Raw genomic sequence first — 19,888 nt, 5'->3', positions numbered from 1 at the left:
CAAAAATCAAGTGACATACAGCTGTCAGACATGGGCTTGAAATGACTGTCCATTTTGGCCATAATTTAAATACACATACATACACAATATATATAGGAACGATATATATACTATATATATATATATATATATATATATATATATATATATATATATATATATTAGGAATAAAACAAGTGTGTGAGTCATTGAATCATTCACTGAAATCTTTAGCCTCTTATCTTTTTTTACTATGCTCAGTTTGGAAATAGTTTTCCCACATTCATTCACAGTCATGACTTTCTATTTTTTGAGCATATAGTAAAAAAATAATAATAATTTACAGAAAAAAATATTTTATAAAATTGTATAAAAAATGTTTTATAAAAATAATGGAAAAAAGGGTTGTATATGAAAATATGAAAAAAATATATATTGTAAAATGGTTGTAAAATGTAAAAAAAAACAAACTCATTATTAAAATAAAATAATGCAAAAATTGTTGTAAACATTTATTGTTATTACCTCACCATACAATATGTAGTATACCATATAAGTTACCTTACCATATATGGTGAAAGGTTAAAAGACTATATAGATAATATCTGATAATATATACCTAAAAAATGTATATACACAAACTATGTGTATGGATCAAATACTTTCCCATTATGGTTACCTGTGACATCAGGTAACATTTTTTCCCCCAGTGAAAATATTTTGAAATACAAGCAAAAAAAAAAAAAAAACCTCGGACATTTTAAATTTGTCTGATGAATTTGCACCATAATGTCAATGAAACTGAAACAGAGTTGAAGTTTAGCATAAGAGTAGCAATTATCCATAGTAAGTTGACATAGGCGTTTTCTTTTCCAAAGATGACTCATTTACATCATCCCTCTGGGCATAAGAAGTGACTATTTTAAACTTATAAAGTACAGTATCTCATAAATTTGTTTTCTGGAAAAGTATTGGCTGCAGCATGAAGCTGAAAGAAAAAACGTTAAAGGATAACAAGTTGCTAATTACTGTCTGTGTCAGACAAGCTTTGGTCTAGAATTATATAATTCAAAGCTGAAAATAAGGATAAGATGCAAATCTGTAATTATATGTAGAAAAATGTCCCTTTAGAAAATCATTCATGAAGAAATATGTGCATGGATGGACATTTACAGAACATGACGAGTGATATGTGCCAAGACCTGCACTTTATACTGATAAACACAATGTTCTGTTTTACCTCTTCAAAAATGTAAAAACACTGTGGAATCAGTTTTGGAGTAAATTTGACATCTGACATTTGAAATGCAGTTTCATAGCATTTGCATTCTTATCTTGCATTATTTTCTGAAGTGAGTTGAGAAGTCTTTTGGGAAGTATAATTGCCTAATTTGTGAACGAGACAATTTTCTCCAGATTTCTCTGTGCAAGGATTACAAAGATCAAAGGAACTCTCAAATGTGAAAAGGTGAAATGAATGTTTGATGTGGACTGGAAGAGACCATGAAATGAATTGCCCAGCAAAAGCAATTTTCACACACTTTCAGTTACAAAGCTTGAAACACAAATACAGAGCAGCCCTCCAAATCCTTCCAAGCCAAGTTTTTATAGATTTATTATTGAGAATTTTGAACAAAACCCGTTTGTCTTAGGACAACTTCGATGAACTTTTTTGATCCACTTTACATGTTAACTACTGTATATTATTTATATATCAAATCCACCATGCTACTCACAAAATATCACCACTCAGTAGGGATGTCCCGATACCACTTTTTGCAGAACGAGTCCGATACCGATACTGTAATTTTTGGTACTCGCCGATACCGATACCGTAACCGATACCTGAATTTTCACTGCATTTGTAATTTTTAAATGTATTAGTAGATAAACCAAAAGATTATAAATCATATTAGTTGGCTTAATTTGTTCATCAAATATATATATTTCTTTCAGTTATTTTCATGCTTAATTAAGCCTGCTAAAATGCATTGTATGAGCTTCTGTACTGTACTTCTGTACTGTCATTGTTCATTCTATTGCTCTATCATATTTTATCTTTCATTTAATAGCACAGCACATATTTAGAGCTGCTTCAGCAGGGCTCAGTGCTGAGGACTGGGTCAGCGGTTCAAATGTTTGTCAAAACCAGTGAAATATCAATTATTTAATCCAATTTTGAGACTACAACAAAAACTAGCAGCCTAATTAATGTGAATTTAAAACAAGTAAGCAGTCAGTAACAAAATAAAAACAATCAATCGAATTACAAATAGGATAAATATATACAATACAACAAAGAAAGGCTACAAATGAAATAAACAGTGTTTTTAGAGTTTTTTCAGGTAGATCTAACAGGTACAGACATTTGAATAAAGTAATCAAATGTGAAAAAAGCATATTCATTACTGTATAAATTATATATAGATGGATATTTTTGTAAAGTTGAAAAGGGTAGCCTATTTAGTCAAGAGCAGTCAGTATTTCTTTGTCCTTTGTTTGATTAACATTAAAACACAGAAGCAGGTTTATCAAACTGCTGCCCCTTTAAGACCGAGCGCACCAGAGCTCATTTGAACATGCTACGTTCATTTGAGATATAACCGACTTTGTTTACTATAGGATACTCACCAAGACGGGCGTTATTACATAGTTGTGTGTGAATTCGTCCGTACAAGCGCAAGACGTGAAAGACAATTTAATTCAGCATTCGCGCGCTGAGACGCTGGTTTGTGAGGCGCGCGCTTCGGATGTTTGCGTTCATGAAACTTCTTAACCTGCACACGTCCTGTAATTATGTAGGGAACCACTCGTTATACTTCAGTCAGGTAACAGTTCATGTTTTACTTTACTTACATATACGATTTAGTTTTCATCCAAATAACATGTGCTGAGTCGATCAGCAAAGAGCATTCAACAAAAGTGCGCTTCTCGCTCTCTCTCTCTGTCTCTCTCTCGTCAGTTAACGTCAATAATAAGCTAAAGCTACATGCCTCGTTTAATTTCGTTGCCATTGACATCCGACTGAACAAACTTTCCACTAATGTCTGTTTAAACTAAGGGATGTGCTCGACCAGCTCGTGCGTCTTTGACTCAGTTCACCTCGACAAAGCACTTGCGGCGGCCAGTTTCGTTTCGCAAAATGTACGTGGTATCGGTGCGTGGTATCGGCGAATTTTTATGAGTACGAGTACGAGTATATGAGGGCAGTATCGACCCGATACCCGATGCCAGTATCGGTATCGGGCCATCCCTACCACTCAGCAAATTCAATAATGATATTGGCTATACCAGGGGAGGGCTAAATAATATTTTTTGTTACCTTGACTTTCTCTAAAGTTTTCATGTCAGGTATTTTTGTCACAATTAAAATCATTCAGAGCAGCAATCTGAACTTAATGTTAATCTGCTCCTAAGGCATAATATCTTCTTACAAAGAGTGATCATTTAAATTATTGCAGAGCCTTGAGTATTTGCAGACAGACTACAGGATTTGTTTGCTTTTAGAGTTTTGTTGGCTGAGCAAAGCTCCATCCAGCTGTAAGCACCAAATATTTCACAGCCATAAGACTGATAAAAAAGCAAAGCACACACAGACTGTCCAGAACCCACTTGCCATTCTTGCAAAACTTTTAAGACATGATGCCACACAAACATGGGTAAATCCAGGTACTATTTTAATCTTATAAGCAGTCATTTAGACAGTCTGCTAACTTATCTGCAAAGTTAAAATACTCTGCGAACACTACTTTCATCTTAATAGACTTGCATGGAAAGCCTAAAGGAACACGTTTTGAAGGAAACATTTGAGGTTGAGACAGTTAGCGGGACTTTTTTAGTCTTTTCTCTAGTGTTAAAAAAGGGTTACTTCACTAAAATGATACCTTGCAGAAGTAACGTTAACATTTCATCATAAAATATATAATATTCCAAAATTATTTGAAAGCATGGTGCCAAAGGTCGGTCAGAAATCTTGGAGTAATCTTTGATGACCAGCTGACCTACCAAGACCACATTGCAAAGACAGCTCGATCATATAGGTTTGCACTGTACAACATCAGGAAGATCAGGTCTTTCCTAACAGAGTATGCAACACAACTTCTCGTCCAGGCCTTGGTCATTTCTAGGCTTGACTACTGCAATGTTCTTCTGGCTGGACTTCCATCGTGTGCAATTAAACCTCTACAAATGATTCAGAATGCTGCAGCACTGGCTTCCACTCACTGCCCGCATCAAGTTCAAGGCATTGACACTTGCTTACAGCCACAGGCTCAGCGCCCTCCTACTTCCACTCGCTTTTACAAGTCTACATCCCTACCAGAAGCCTACGATCGGTCAATGAGCGATGGCTCGTGGTACCATTACAGAGAGCCACAAAATCACTCTCCAGGACATTTTCATTCACGGTTCCTTGCTGGTGGAATGATCTCCCCACCTTCATCTGGAATGCAGAATCCCTGACAACATTCAAAAGACAGCTAAAAGCTCATCCATGAGCACTTAACCTCTTAAAAAAAATTCTTTCCTTTTCCTCTTCCTTTAATCCCTCCCTTGTCTGGCTTATGCTATAAGCAATGTCTGAAACTTTGTATTTTGAGCACTTCTTGTGCTGTTTTGCCTCTTCATGATGACTCACTCGCTGTATTCCTCATTTGTAAATCGCTTTGGATAAAGGTGTCTGCTAATGTCTAAATGTAAATGTAAATACACACAGTCTGCACTAGGCCTTGAATGTTATGACCCTAACCACCTCTGGCCATACATATAGAGAGCCTAAGTCCCTCCCCTCCGCTTCCGGCTCATGGGACCTTATTTCGGAAAAAATATGTATGGTATCTTATCTTAACTTATCTTTTTTATTCCGGCTAAACTGTGCCCTGAATTACACATATGATGTTTGTCAATTTAAAAGATAATTATGAAAGTCAAGAAAGTCGCAGTTTGTCATAAAACAGAAGAGTAACATTTAGTTTTATGTGAAAATCGCTCAATGAACTACATCTCTCGTCTCGCACTATGTACATCACCAACATGGCTGTCACCTGCTCGTATGCATGCAGTCTGGTATAAAACACTCATGCATGACGGCGTAACATTACGATTATAACGTAAGACTATAGAAAAAATGACAGACGTTAGCTTCAGTAAAGTTAGCTTCATTCATTGAGAGAAAAGGTATGACGTCACATGTGCGCCTTTTGGGTTTGTAGTCTTTGTAATTACGTATTTTCACAGTCTTACACCTCAACAGTTTTACATCAAACTGCAACTTTCTTGACTTTAAAATGTATCTTTTAAATTGACAAACATCATATGTGTAAATCAGGGCACAATTCAAACGAGATCAAAATATTTGTTGTCTCTCGTCATTGACTACCATACAATATTTTTTCCGAAATAAGGTCCCATGGTGGTCCACCGGAAGGGGAGGGACTTAGGCTCTCTATAAACTAAACTATAAAGATTAATTTGTTATTCACCATCATTAACAAATCATATAATGTGCTTGATACAAGTTAAATTAACTAGGGTGTTTTCTAATTGTACCATTTAAACAAAATTGCTAAAATACATTGCAGTAACCAACCTGATCTCACGGAAAAATTTAACTATGTTGTGAGGTGGTTCAATGTGATCTTATTAGGGAAAAAAACCCACCCCTAAACATACACAGATTGTAAGCAGATCGTACAAAAAAGTAAGAATGAGACTGTATGAATTTGTGAGAATTAGCCAACAATTTGCCAAATTGTAAAATGTTATGAACTGTCATGAGATTGGGTTGCCAGCAACCGGAAAAATTAGTCGTGTTTCAGTGAGGCAGTCAGTAACCAAATTAATCAAATCGCTAATTTAAGAGAAAGACTGTTTCATGAATCTTTGTGATTGACTCTTAAAAAAAAATGGTTCAAAAGAACCATTTGTACACTTATCACACATCATGGCTCACGTGGTTAGTTTTGAACGCAAACATTGATGAGCACCGTAAAAAATAAAATGAACTAATGATGTACGAAAAATATTGTACGAATTCACACGAATTAGCCACCAGTTTTCCAAAAATTAAAATAGTTATGAATTGCCATGAGATTATGTTGTCAGTAACCGGAAAAATAAGTCAGTTTCAGTGAGGCAGTCAGTAACGGCTCTAAACGATTAATGACGAGTCTGAATCAAATCGCTAACTCACGAATTTGTTCACGAATCACACATGACGACTCACACTGTGTTCGTTGGCGTGCATTGTAAATATGATAAACTATTGACAAATCACATATGGACACAAACAAAAACGTTACTACTTTTGTTTAATTACTACTATTGTTGCAAAGTTTTTAGTCACATTCTGGAGCCCTGATGACAGCAGTGGTAGAACACTAGCGCTTATTAGTAGTTGTGTGAGATAAAGGGTGAATGTTTTGCAGCTGAGACAGGATGTGATTAAAAAACCCATTTGACAATCTCACTCACAAATGGTCTATGGAAAATAATGACAATGATGGCATAATTGTGGCAACATGCGATAAAGGCACTCACACGTCACAACTGATGTTATCGGTTTACTAGTCCTCCTGCTTGTAGGACATTCTGCCTATGCATGGGACTTAAGATCGGAGTGTGAATATCCATATAGCACCTTCAGTTCATGCTGTTATACCTATAACAAGACATGAACCATCTGTTAAGACAGTGTTCCAACAGAGTCTTGATAACTGTATATGGGCCAATCAGCTCATGATTGTGCCCTTATTTTAAACATCTCTTAAAATAAACACTTGGACCTTGGGAACACTTCATATAATCATGCTTTTAGAGGCTCAATATTTTTAGCAGCAACAAGAGATTGCATGTTCTCTTTGGTGTCTCATATTGGTTTGCAGTAATTGCACAGGCAGCAGGAGTCTGCCAGGCAATCACATTTGCAGACAATCAATGAACAACTTTTTAAAAAACACCATTATAGGCCTAAAACTATATAGGGAAAGAAACAGTACATCAGAAACCAGTTAAGCACAGCAGAAATCAGTGCCAACCTGTGAAAAAACAGATACTGTACGACCAGTTTGAGTTTCCTGCAGAGTATAGATTGAATTAACCAAATAGTATGAAAAGAACTCGTCATAAGCACTATAAGCACTAGGCGTAAGGTATTTTCAACATTTACAGGGGCTAGTCAGTGATTTTTATTGCCATCCAAATCCAGAATGTCAGTGTTTTTCTACCAACACCCGCGTAAAAAAATCCCAGCCGAATTACCTACTGTTTTTTGACACACACTAAGGACATGTGGTAATTTAATTGTCGTCTGAATCCACATCTCCGCGATTACAAGAGATAAATTATAAATTCACTGTTTAAATCATTTTTGACCACTGAGGTACACCGGTCACCATGCTTTTGTGAAGACAGACATGTTCCTGTCTGAAAAAATTGTCCTAACCCTATCCCCACCCCTGAACCTAACCCTATCCATAACTTATCCCTAAAGTCAGGGGGAAATAATAAGCGAATAACACTGATGTAGAAGCATGGTTGTACGCCTAAACTTGACATAAACTGTTAAGTTGTCCCTCAAATCCGATTGGTTGATTGGAATGTTGTTTCAGGATCAATAAAGATGTTGGTCCAGAAACACAAACTTGGTGAAACTACTTGGTGAAATAAATCACGTTCACACGGAGCACAGTACAGTAACTGTTGCGCTTTGCTGTAATTTGCATGCATTTTAAAGATGTACACTTAAATGCTGAAAACTATTTATAAGAACACTTTTTCATCACCGCTCCACCTCAGCGAGTGGGAGCGTTTAAGAACAAAAAGGACAAGGAGAACAAAAGCATGTAAACATTTGAAATGGGCCATTATTGTGGCAGCAACAGCAGCACAATTTTAAAATATTCTATAAAATTACATATATTAAAAATACAATCAAAGCAGCTTATATAGCGTATCTTAAGCAGCTTAACTTATCAAAGCAGCTTATACAGAATGACCTCATGTAACTTGTTTCTTATTTTCGCTAATTTTCACATTTCTAAAATGACATGCATCATTTTGAGATAAAATGCAAGACAGAAAACCATTTCAACTATAGTGTGTCTATCTTCCTATTTTTTAAATTAAAGAGATTTAAATGTGAATTTACTATTATTATGCCATGCATATAACATTTTATTTACAGCAGACAATCATGCGACTGACCACGTGAGCAGCACGTTCCTAGATTCACAAACTTGCTCCTCCACAGTAAATAAATCGCCATCCGAGTTTTATCACTGAGGTGCAATGCAAAGTTATTTTTACAGACTGGATAGGGCTTTATTCAACTGTAACATTTTCAATGAGCAATGGAAGTGATCTTAGCCTAGAGTATCACATACCTAGAAGCACCAGCTCGAAGAAGAGTTGCATGCTAATGATGTGAGGGATAAAAACTACAGAAAAATGGACCGGTGAAAGAGAAGAGATGGAAAAATGGGAGGAGTTGAAGCAGTATTGTCAAAGGATGCAACCAAATATTCAAGTTTAAGAGGAACCAAATATAAACTGATCATTAAAAATGTATATTGATCAACCACTATTCTGAATATTAGGAGGAAGTCTATTGTGGTTACGGCCCTGGATAGGGTTGCAGCAGCCATTCATAAGGTTTGTGACTCAAATGTATGCATTTCAATGGTAACACTATCAACGCCGAAATGAATCTGCAGCAGTCAGGTGGTACAGGTCAGTGCTCTTTCAGTTGTTTATGCTCATTATTATCGTAATGTTATTTGCTTTGAGATATGAGTTAGTTTAATGCCGTCTCTCATCTCCTGACGCTTTGCAAACTCTGCTGTGTGCGTTCATGTGTTTTGAAGGAGCTGTGGCTTTGGAGACGCTCTGAAGGGAGGGTGGGATCTCATGCTTTTAAAGCTAATTTGCTATTGATAACCACTCCAAAATTTGCTTACCTTACCTTTAAGTTTGGGTTTAGTGTAGGTGTAGCATATACATACAACAACAAACGTAATAAAACATTTCCAGATTCCATTTATCTGTTGTTGTTTTTTCCTCGCAGCAATCCCTGGACTTTGCAAGTGTATAACTTTAATAACTTTAAAACTATAATTTTGCAGAAATGTCACAACAGGCACACTTTTCAAATGACCATGTGTTGAAAATTACACTGAAATGTGATATTTAAATATACTAAATATTTTATTTCATGATTATGTATGCAAATCATATTAAGGAACTGTATGTAAGGGGCAATGCTAAACTACAGTTTTGTTCTGTTTTATTTTAGAAGCCGATATATATATAAAGACTTCAGGTGCAAAAGCCTCTATGCGAAGGAGATGTGTTGCACTGCGTGAGGCAAATGGTGTTCATACCAGATACTGACTAGTTTTTGAACCCCCCCAATACAGTAAAACTGCACATTTTAGAGTGGCCGTTTATTGTGGCCAGCCTAAGGCACACCTGTGCAATAATAATGCTGTCGGATCAGCATCTTGATTTGCCACACCTGTGAGGTGGATGGATTATCTTGGCAAAGGAGAAGTGCTCACTAACACTGATTTAGATAGATTTGTGAACAATATTTGAGAGAAATAGGCCTTTTGTGTTCATAGAAAAAGTCTTAGATCTTTGAGTTCAGCTCATGAAAAATGGGGGCAAAAATAAAAGTGTTGCGTTTATAATTTTGTTCACTGTATATATTATTATTTTTTTCCGTCTTTTTTATTTATTTATTTTTTACTTTAATACATAATTTGTAACTTCTAATACATCTGGTGCAACTGTCCCTGTTGTTTAACAACAGTTTCTTCAACACAAAATTACACATTCATTATAGAGTCATCATTTTAAAATCAGTGTTAATAGACATACAATGAGTAAATCATTTCACCATTGATTAGAGCATACAGATGCATGTTGCCCATCATTTGACTGGAAAAATCATTTAGGGAATTGGTGCAGAGTGCTCTTCAAAGAGTTATTACCACAGTATGAAACCTTTCAATCCTGACAGAAGGTTGAATTGCACAGTTTGCTTATCTAATTATAAACAGCATGAAGGTCGTTTGTTTAAAGACATCTGTGTGTTATTTGATCAGCGTGAAGTTTTTAACTTTGTTATAGTCTAACACCATGTGTTCTGCACCGTTGCGTGTCGCTGAGCAACGCACAGATTGGTAGCCTCTCTGAAACACTGAGAACAAACTGATACAAACACTTCTGGAGGGAACTTGTCCAATCAAAGTAGAGGACAGGAAAAAAACAGTTGTATTAAAATAAATAAAGGTCAGAATTAATGAGCATTTTATTTTTTTCTCCTTTTCTTTGCCTTCGCAAAGCATCAATTGTTTGATACTGCTCTGCAAATTAACTGAATTGAAATCCCTTTCAGCTAATTTATTTAATAATTACCATGTCTGTTTTGATAAGGTCCTTTTTTGAATGATTGCAAGGCTCCTTGTGGTTTTTGAACTAGGGGTATATTAACGCGCAGTCCACAAATAAGGATACACAGAGAGAGAGAGAGAGAGTTACACACAAAACGCCATAATGAAGTCATTCTGCTTCCTCTCAGAAGGAAGTATGTTAAACACATTTCAGACTTGCACTTTGTGCTACATCTATAATTAAGCTGCCAACGCAGTATTATGCCCAAAGCACTAATAGGTGCTGTAATGTCAGAATCCTACCAGGACTAGGTAATTGAAAGTCTAGAAAACTTGATGACTTTATCACCTAGTTTGACTAGTTGATTGTTATAGTTGCAATAACTCATTTCAAAGCACAGGAACAGCCAAAGGTTAAGTATTAGCTGCAGAGGGGTGGGGAGTCTAGAATTTACTTTCTTTTGTGTTTGTTGTCGTGCGGGCATTGGTTTATGGATTTTCATAATGGAATATAGACGCTGGAGAAACTAAAGGAGATAATATGTAAAAATAGTACCATTGTAATTGCTAATATTTAGATTACAGTTATTTCACTTTTTATACGAATTAGAGCAGACAATCAAATGAATTATATGATATGCCAGTTTATTCTTCACAAATATGATATGCTGATTAATTAATAACAAGTAGTGTATATTATTATTTTTCTAAGGAAATATCCTCCATTAAGAAAATGAAAGTGTGTAACAAAAATGCTTTACATTTTGGTGGTATTGAATTGTTAAGGTGTGTGTGGGGCGGGCGGGGGGGGGGGGGGGGGGGGGGGGGGGGTTGTTCCTTATATCAAAATTATGTATGGGGCAAGGGGCATGATTCAAATTCGCAAATATATTTAATTTAATAAAATATAATGAATTTTACTAGATTACCATCTTAAATTGACAGATATCTGGAATGTGTGTGTGTGTGTGTGTGTGTGTGTACACACATACTTAACCATATATTGGGGACAAAGAAATATGGTAAACCTGAGAACAAAGCCCAAAACCTTCTTTTGATGTCATCTTTTGTAAAAAAAAAAAAAAAAAAAAAAAACTGAATAAAAATAAAGGGGAAAAAAATGCACAAATACATAAAAATGTTGATTTTTTTTTAAAGTGTTGAAAAAAATGCATATATGTATAGGTCTACACATTTTGCAAAAAATGGGGTCATTATTTTTAAAAAAAAATTGATTACAGATATCTAAAAAAAAAAAAAAAAAATGTAAAACCTATTCTTGCCAATTTTCACTTTAAATACAATCCTTGGTTGTATGTTTTGGACATTAGTGTGTCTGTCCAGAGAAATCCTTGAGTCTCTATTCAGTCCTTGAGACCTCACCCCCCAGGGCTCAATCATTACATCGATTACAAAACAGGATTACTGTGCATTCTGTGTCCACATGGGAACCATGGCATGAAACGGTGTGAAAATCCACAGCAGTCCAGGAGATATATACAGCAAAAGAGCTCAGTTGGATATCCAAAATATATAGATGATGAAATCTTACCTTGGTTTCTCCTTGGGCACATCATTAGGTTTGGTACTCATTATACATCACTGAAAACCCATGCAGGAGAAACCTTAAAAGGGAAGTTTTAATGATTTCTGTGAAGACCTAGTAAGGCATCATCACATTCTCATGATAAATACCCAGTTATGATTTATGTCACATTATACAAAATGAGAAAAGGTCCTGGCATAGTCATCATTTATAATAGTTAGGACTTTTTCCCCCTGTGAAGGTATCTTTATCTTATAAATCACTCTGGTCTCCCTATTCACACATCAAAACGTGGTAATGAAATTAACAGTCATTAATATAGTAAATATCTTATCCAACAGGCACAGTGGAGAACTGACGCATTTGCAAGGTCATCTGCTAACAACTAATCAAAAAGCAGCAGTCAAAGACTCAAAGCAAATGTTTCTGTGCTGTCAGTCAATGCATATAAACCATATACTTATAAACATATACTTTAGAACTCTACACAGAATAACAACTATTCAAGCCTTTTTATAAACAGAAAAACAAAGAAACGTGAATGCAAATAAGATAAAACGCAGAAGGAAAAAATGGAGAGCGAACATAGATAAAAAAAAAAAAAAAAACTGTAGCCAAAAAGAATCAAGTTTTACTTTGTTTTTGCATTCAAAAGCAACTCGGAAAAGTATGTCTAGTCTAGCACTAGAAGCTGAAAAGATAAAACAAAAGGCAGATGTAAACCGTGCTTTTGTTGGCTTTGCCCGTTTAAAACACAATCATTCCACTGTTTGAATTAAGATGGGAGATCTTTGCACTGAGGAAGTGTTTCTAGCCCTGCAGTCAAGTGTTCATTTGTGTGGTGGGAGATGGGAAATAGACAGCTGGTTGCAAATGATCCCTGCAGCTGATCTGAGCTGTTTGATTTGATCATTGCTGCTACACAGCATGAAGAACAGAAACTGTGCCTTGCAGGACAGACTATCTTCTTCCTTATCAAAGGAAAGGATCCTTGAGGCAGAGTGACATGCCAATACACACTTACATAAGTCCTAAATGTACTTGCAGTACGGAGAAGTTCTAAGTGTAAGTTTTCAGATTTTCAACCTGCTTTGTATTGTATGTCAGTGGTATATTTAAACTTTCTCTGTGTTTAGAGTTGATAGTGTTAATAGAGACGATTTTCAACCCAATCTGTATTGTTAAAATGTCAGTAGTATGAACAATATTTACTCTTTCTCTGTGTTATCTGGACCGAGAAATTCATGTTTGTGTGTCAACAAAAGACTGTACTTCCGCATTTTTGTACCCCCGCCCATGGACAAGTCGGACAGTCAAAGGGTTATTAATATTAAGTTATGGTAAAAATTTAACACAACAACAGGTTTCTTGCCTGTACGCGACGGCAGTTTGCCTCTTCTTCCTAATTAACTAACAGAACGCCAGTTTCTTTCATTTCCCCTCCCACCTCCATTTGGCCTAAAACACTGTTCGTATTCATCCAGTTTGAAATGTTGACTGCAAACATGGAGGTTTCTCAAATTTTCTGTAGCGGTGTTCTCTTTATTTTTATGATTCTTTGCTGCCTTTAGCCACTGCCTGCAACGCCCTGGATCCTTCACTGAAAACCAAAGTAACTCACTCCCGCTAAATATTTACTCTCTGAATTCAACACCACTGCATGTGACTAAAAGTTTCCTTCTCAAGTAATGCTTTAATGCTTTCTGCTTTCTGTATTTGTGAGGATTGACCATATTATGCAATAAAAGCAAAATCTGTCAGTCTGCTTTGACAACTTCAAGACCTTAACAAAAGATGTTCTCTATGCAGGACCATGGACAGCTCCCCATTAACACACCTGAAAATAATGTTTTCCCCCAAAAGCAGAAAACGGTGTCTTGTGTCATGCAACTAATCAAAGAATTGTCACAGGAAGTGTCTCGCTTTGCAAATCATTTAAATACGCAAACAACTCCCTGTGCCGCGTGAACCTGAATTGGCCCGCTTGTCTGCGAGTTCCTCTTCAGCAGCTTTCGTAAAGCATCATCAGTATTCAGCTCCCGTTGTTATGCTACAATTCAGCCCTGCCAATCATGTGCTCTCGGTCTCAAATATCCAAAGAGCTCTCAACATCATGCACACGCTGAACTTACTGTATATAACAACATTCTCTGCCTCATGAGATGCTGCCTTTCATTCTTGTGCAAGGATCTACCCGGATCAATGGCGGCATCATTCATAAACATAAAACACAGTTATACTGCAGAAGAAGTGTGGTGAATGTTTTAATATAAAATCACCAACCTTTAGTATTTACTTCAAAGCCCCAAGGGATATGTCCCTCCCTATATATGCTTACTTTATTTAATAAAAGTGAAATTTATTCATAGATCATAACAACAGGTGTTAACCAAAGTTCTGCACAGCAATATAAAAATGACATTTCATGCATGGGGACTGCCAGGACACAAATCCAACAGTCCCACAACACTGGGGAAATAACTGTGGGGGCTTCACAAAGCCTAACAATATTGCATGAATTGATTTAAAAATTGTGAAATAAATTAAAATGGCTTTTCAAAATGACAATACATGCACTCTTAAGATTGCTGCTCGTTTACAATGTATAAATCAATAAGCCAACTTAATTTCAAATCTTAATTTCAAATCATTGTATTGTATATGCAGTTATTTGACTTGTACAATCTACAGTAGTTGTTTATCTAGTTTTATTTGATGCTTTGTATTCATGCTACTTCATGCTAAAAGAGTTAGCTAAGTTGTGATTGTTAGAGGTGGGGATAGTTGTAATGGTTCATTAAAAATGTTACAACCAACCCTTTATGATGATTCCAAATATAAATCACATTCCCTGTTAAGACAAAATCATGTTAGTTTTTTGTTGCACATTGAGGGATTTGTGGTAAATTTGACTTCATCATAGTTTATACGAATGTATTATCGTGATAAAAACAATATCCACCTCAACATACAATTTTTTTTTGCATCTCTGTTTCCATCCAGCGCTTTTTAAGTGATATCCCAAAATTCACAAAAAATAGGTGACAACATAGCTAGTGACTGAACTGTTGTGTGACATGATACAGACAAACACGCTCAGTAATTGTTTTTGTGCTAAATATAAAATCCTACATACAATACATTTTTTGTTCACTTTATTCAAAACTGATTATTCTTTGTTCTTCAAAAATATTCTTACATACATTTATTTTGTGTGGATCTTATTTCAGCAAATTACCTCTCATTGTTACATCTATCCCCAGCCTGTTACAACTCACCTAGTGTAACAACGGAACTATTTGTGTTTGACATTAACACATCTGTGATTGTGTTGTACATGTCCAAGCGTGTTATATTTGTAGCAGACAAATGTGGCTACCACATATCAAATTCACAAACAACCTCTGAGTTACCAATGCTCAAACAAAAAGTGTTACTTTCATACCCAGTCTCCCCCTAAATCTAAACGAATTTGTATGACAAGCAGCACATAACTGAACCCGTTTGAGAAACACCATCTTATTTTATTTTTTTGAGTGATTCTGTAAAAAGAAAAAAAGGGGTAATTTGTCTCTAAAATGTTTCATTTTTGCAGCCAATAGCTACAGTCATTTTTTAGTCTGCAGTCCTGGCTTTCACAGGAACGGTTTATGAGAACACTGCAGATCCCAATGGGACTAACCCAAGGTCAGATGCACTGTGATAATGGGGTTAACGTCATTTGCAACACGCAAATGTTTCAACATAACCTATATTTCACATCAGTATAAACCTTTCGAGAAGGTAGTCTATCTTAAAAAAAAAAAGACTGCAAAGCGGTCATTAAAACACTTGAAATGTCAACGTTAATTGGGTGCATAACATCATGGCTTTTGCATTTTTATTATGCACCTTTTTTTTTACCAGGTGTTTGTTTCCTGAAATAGTTAGGGGAATCTGAGTAAAAGACAACCAAAAACTGTAAATAAATGCACGTTGTCTCTAAACTTTCTTCGAATACATTTAGTGGCAAAAAGGCAAGTGCAGAGCGACGGTTTGACGTCAGGAGCAACGGACACCGGCGAGTGCGCTCAGACACATCTGCCAAATGTCCAAACAGTGTGTGGGGGGTCTGGCGCACCTGGTATAATGTTCCCGCGCAGAGCTCCGCATTCACCGCGAGCGCAATGAATCACAACAAGTCTGGCAGTGTCAGCGGTCCGTCCCGTAGCAACTCCGGTTCGGTGGACGAGCTTGTGATAACATCGACTTTCGGGACGCTGCTGTCGGTGGTTTACATCGTTGGAGTTTCGGGAAACGTCTACACGCTGATAGTTATGTGTCATTCCATACGCTTCGCCACTTCCATGTACATCTCCATCATCAACCTGGCGCTCGCGGATCTTCTTTACCTCTCCACGATTCCTTTCGTGGTGTGCACGTACTTTCTGAAGGACTGGTACTTTGGGGATGTGGGCTGCAAGATACTGCTTAGTCTGGACCTGTTAACTATGCACGCGAGCATCTTTACTCTGACAGTGATGTGCATGGAGCGATACCTGGCAGTGACTAAACCATTGGATACTGTGAAACGCTCCAAAAGCTACCGAAAAGCCATGGCGTGGGGCGTTTGGATTTTGTCCCTCGTCCTAACTCTTCCCATGATGGTCATGGTTAACCAGACTACAAAAACAACCGCAGATGGAGGGGTGAAAAGGATGTGCGCGCCCACCTGGGCACCCCAGGCGTATAAATTGTACCTGACTGTCCTGTTCTGCACGAGCATAATGGCGCCAGGGCTTGTAATTGGTTACTTGTACACCCGACTAGCCAAGACGTACCTGGAGTCTCAAAAGACGTCGGCTGTTAATAAAAGCAGCAAGCGCTCGCCAAAACAGAAAGTTTTGATAATGATTTTCACGATCGTGCTCGTGTTCTGGGCGTGTTTTCTGCCCTTTTGGATTTGGCAACTTGTCCCCCTGTACCACAAGCCCTTCACTTTAGCCTCAAACACGCACACGAGCATCAATTATCTTGTGGCGAGTCTGACCTACAGCAACAGCTGCATCAATCCGTTTCTGTACACGCTCCTGACCAAGAATTATCGAGAGTATCTTAAAAACCGCCACAAGAGTTTTTACCGCTACACGTCATCGTTTAAAAAGCGCCCACCGAGCTTGTACTCTTTGGGAAAGTCTGCGTCATCCAGTAATCAGTTCGAGTTCAACTCTGAGACGCTTGTCATGGCGCAGTTAAAGGTGATGCAGTGAAGAGATTGGAAAGCTTAACCCGCTCGTGTAAAGGTAAGCATGATTCTTCAGTTAAGTGAACTTTACTGTGCCCTGTACGGTGATATTCACAAACCTCAATTCCATCTTTAAATAATATATGAAAACAGATAAAAAATGTCCCCTCGTGTCCCTTTATATAGCATATAGGCTATAAAATGTGTTAAAATCAATAAAACTGTCCTCAATAGGCACACCAATTTTTATACAAAATTGATTTGACACACCATTTTTTTTTTATTCAGAAGCAATTCATTTCTTTTTAAGCATTCCTTTTAATCAACAAGCAAACTCCAATATCCACTTAAAAACTGATCAAGGCCATAACCTTATTTGAACAATGAACAATGTTTACAGATAGATGCTGAGAATCCCCCCTCCATTCACAAAACAACCAACTCATTCATATTTTACACTTTAGCTTGAACCTAATTTATCCAGTGCACTAATGCCACATCCTTTGAATACTTGTAGATGGAAACATGTTCAGAAAAGTGACATCCAAGCAGGACTGTCTTGATTTCAAGGCTTAAGAGATACCCCTGTTGGGTATCACTTTATTTTACAGTCCTTTTCCCCCATGTAGCCTATTATAGTAATTACAATAACTGGGTAATAAATACTAACCCAGAACCTATAGCTAAACCTAACCTTAACCCATGTAGTTTCCTTATATTACCCAGTACTTTCTTAAGGAAGTAGGCTACACTATAAGTACACGCAAGTGCACGTACTGTAAGACAAGTGTGCAACCCCCTGCTGAGATTAAATGATAAATCTAACCAATTCTCATAAACAACAAGCAGATTTTCTAGCACTTGAATGTGACATTTGTTATTACAACCGCAGATGTGGGAAGAAGGATCTTTCGACAAGCATGTGAAGATAACGTAAGGCAACATACACCTATCATACATATATAGCCAACACACTACTGGCATAATCACTCATTACTTAAAAAAATCTAATAACATTGAAAAGAAATATTGCTACATTCACAGTGCAGATAAAAAATCATGCTTTCAGAACCATTAATAAAGTTTATTGTGCCAAGAGTAACGTTTCCCACATATTTCTGGTTAGTCAAAATGCTGTATCTTATCAGAGAAATGTTACATTATTTTTCATAGAGTTGTAATTAAGTGGTTGACAAGGATTTAAATCTAGTGTGGGGGGAAAAAAAGTGTACAACTCTAAAATAAATAAATAAATATGTTTAATGAACCTACACTTAGATATATCATTGGGTCCATATCATTGCAATAATACACAATGACACTATCATTTCTTACAAAGATCAGCTCACAGTGAGATTCCACATAGCCAATCAACAAATGGTCCACTAATCTGAGACATTAGTGCACTAATACTAAGCACACTCCTCAGTAGTCCATTCAGCTGTGCTTGCACACTGAAAAAATGAATCAACAGACGATCTGGGCTAAAATTATCTACAAATTGCTTTCCCAGCTCACAATCCATATGGTGGGATTTGCCGCTTAGGGCTAAATTGGCCTATGCATATTCATATATTTGAACTCTGAGCATAATGCATTAGTGCTTGAGGAACAGTCAATGAGTCTAGCATATTTATGGGAAACACTGATATAGAAAAGTGTAGCAGGAGGCTACAGTGACGCTTTACACTCAATATTCTTAGCATAAAATAGAAACCACGTAAACTTGCCAGGAACCCCAGAAGAAGAAAAAAAACACAAAGGTCATGCTGATAATCTGTGGTATATATATATATATATTTATTAAGGAAATGCATAATGGTTTTTCAGATCAATAATATCAAGATTAACAATACAGCAAGCCAGTTGCTTAGATAATCCATTTGGATGGCTAAGAGAACGAATTCCTGCATTGTTCTATTTTGGTTCTCAATATCAGGAAGGACTCAACGGTCTTTCAGTTGTGTAAAGTGGGGACATATTCACCCACTCCATCTATATCTGGCAGATCCAAGGATGTGGAAGGATAAAATTTATTCTCTCAGTCTCCATTTCGGAGACAAAAGAACTGAAGCCATACAACTGGGGCCTGACGCTTTCATGCAGTCATCAAACTCAAGAGTGGGATGACGCTCAGACCAGGGTCATATAAGCAGTTATAGAATAAGCCTCGTGCTGGCAAAACACGCCGAACATGGTTTATCATGGAAAGATTAGCTCAAAAGTGGAAGAACTGAGTCTGATGTCAAGAGAGCGTATCACTTTACTTAATGACATTTTAGAGAAAGCACTCATATTTAAAAACCCCCCTTTAATAATAAATTGCACAACCGAAGATTGAAGGCACCAGTCAAACGCTTCACATTTCCTTTTGTATTTATCAGTCTCTTCAAGAAATTAAATAAATCACAATCTCGCCTTGCGTGTTATTGTTGGGATCTTCAAGTGGGTAGTCATAGGAAATTGCATGACTTAAGAGTAAACAGTGAAGAATGTTGTATCGCCAGAGGGAAGCTTGTGTTACTGTAGCCATCTATCCAGACTTTCTTGCGAATTGCTTGTGGTCGAACTACAAGCTCGTATGTGTCCTCCATTTGTTTTGTAGCATCATTTAATTAGCAACATCTGTTCTTCAAATCCGTAACACCTACTGACAAACCCTCTCTTCCAAAAGGCATGCTTATCAGCTGTGATTTACATACCAGATTAAAATATTGACATTGCAGCAGCTGCCAATAATCAGGCAAA

The 19,888-nt window shown here is 36.8% G+C and overlaps 1 protein-coding gene across 2 annotated transcripts in view; it reads left to right on the top strand.

Annotated features, from left to right (window-relative positions):
- The first annotated feature begins 15,073 nt into the window (after positions 1-15,073).
- Positions 15,074-19,888, top strand: part of LOC311095693 (urotensin-2 receptor) — an 8,984-nt gene continuing 4,169 nt past the window's right edge. Inside the window, exons 1-2 of one of the 2 annotated variants that reach the window (XR_014608887.1) lie at positions 15,074-17,198; positions 18,033-18,073. Coding sequence is in view for 1 of the 2 variants with exons in the window: in XM_084134366.1 (XP_083990492.1) it covers positions 16,083-17,165 (1,083 nt within the window). In the remaining variant the exon portion in view is untranslated. The remainder of the gene's footprint in view (positions 17,199-18,032; positions 18,074-19,888) is intronic. The other variant, XM_084134366.1, reaches the window with a different exon arrangement.

The sequence above is a fragment of the Abramis brama genome (genome assembly GCF_963993115.1).
Source record: "Abramis brama genome assembly, chromosome: 14".
In the NCBI taxonomy this organism is placed as follows: Eukaryota; Metazoa; Chordata; class Actinopteri; order Cypriniformes; family Leuciscidae; genus Abramis; species Abramis brama.
The sequence above is the reverse complement of the archived record's forward strand: the minus strand, read 5'-3'. Positions and strand labels throughout refer to the sequence as shown.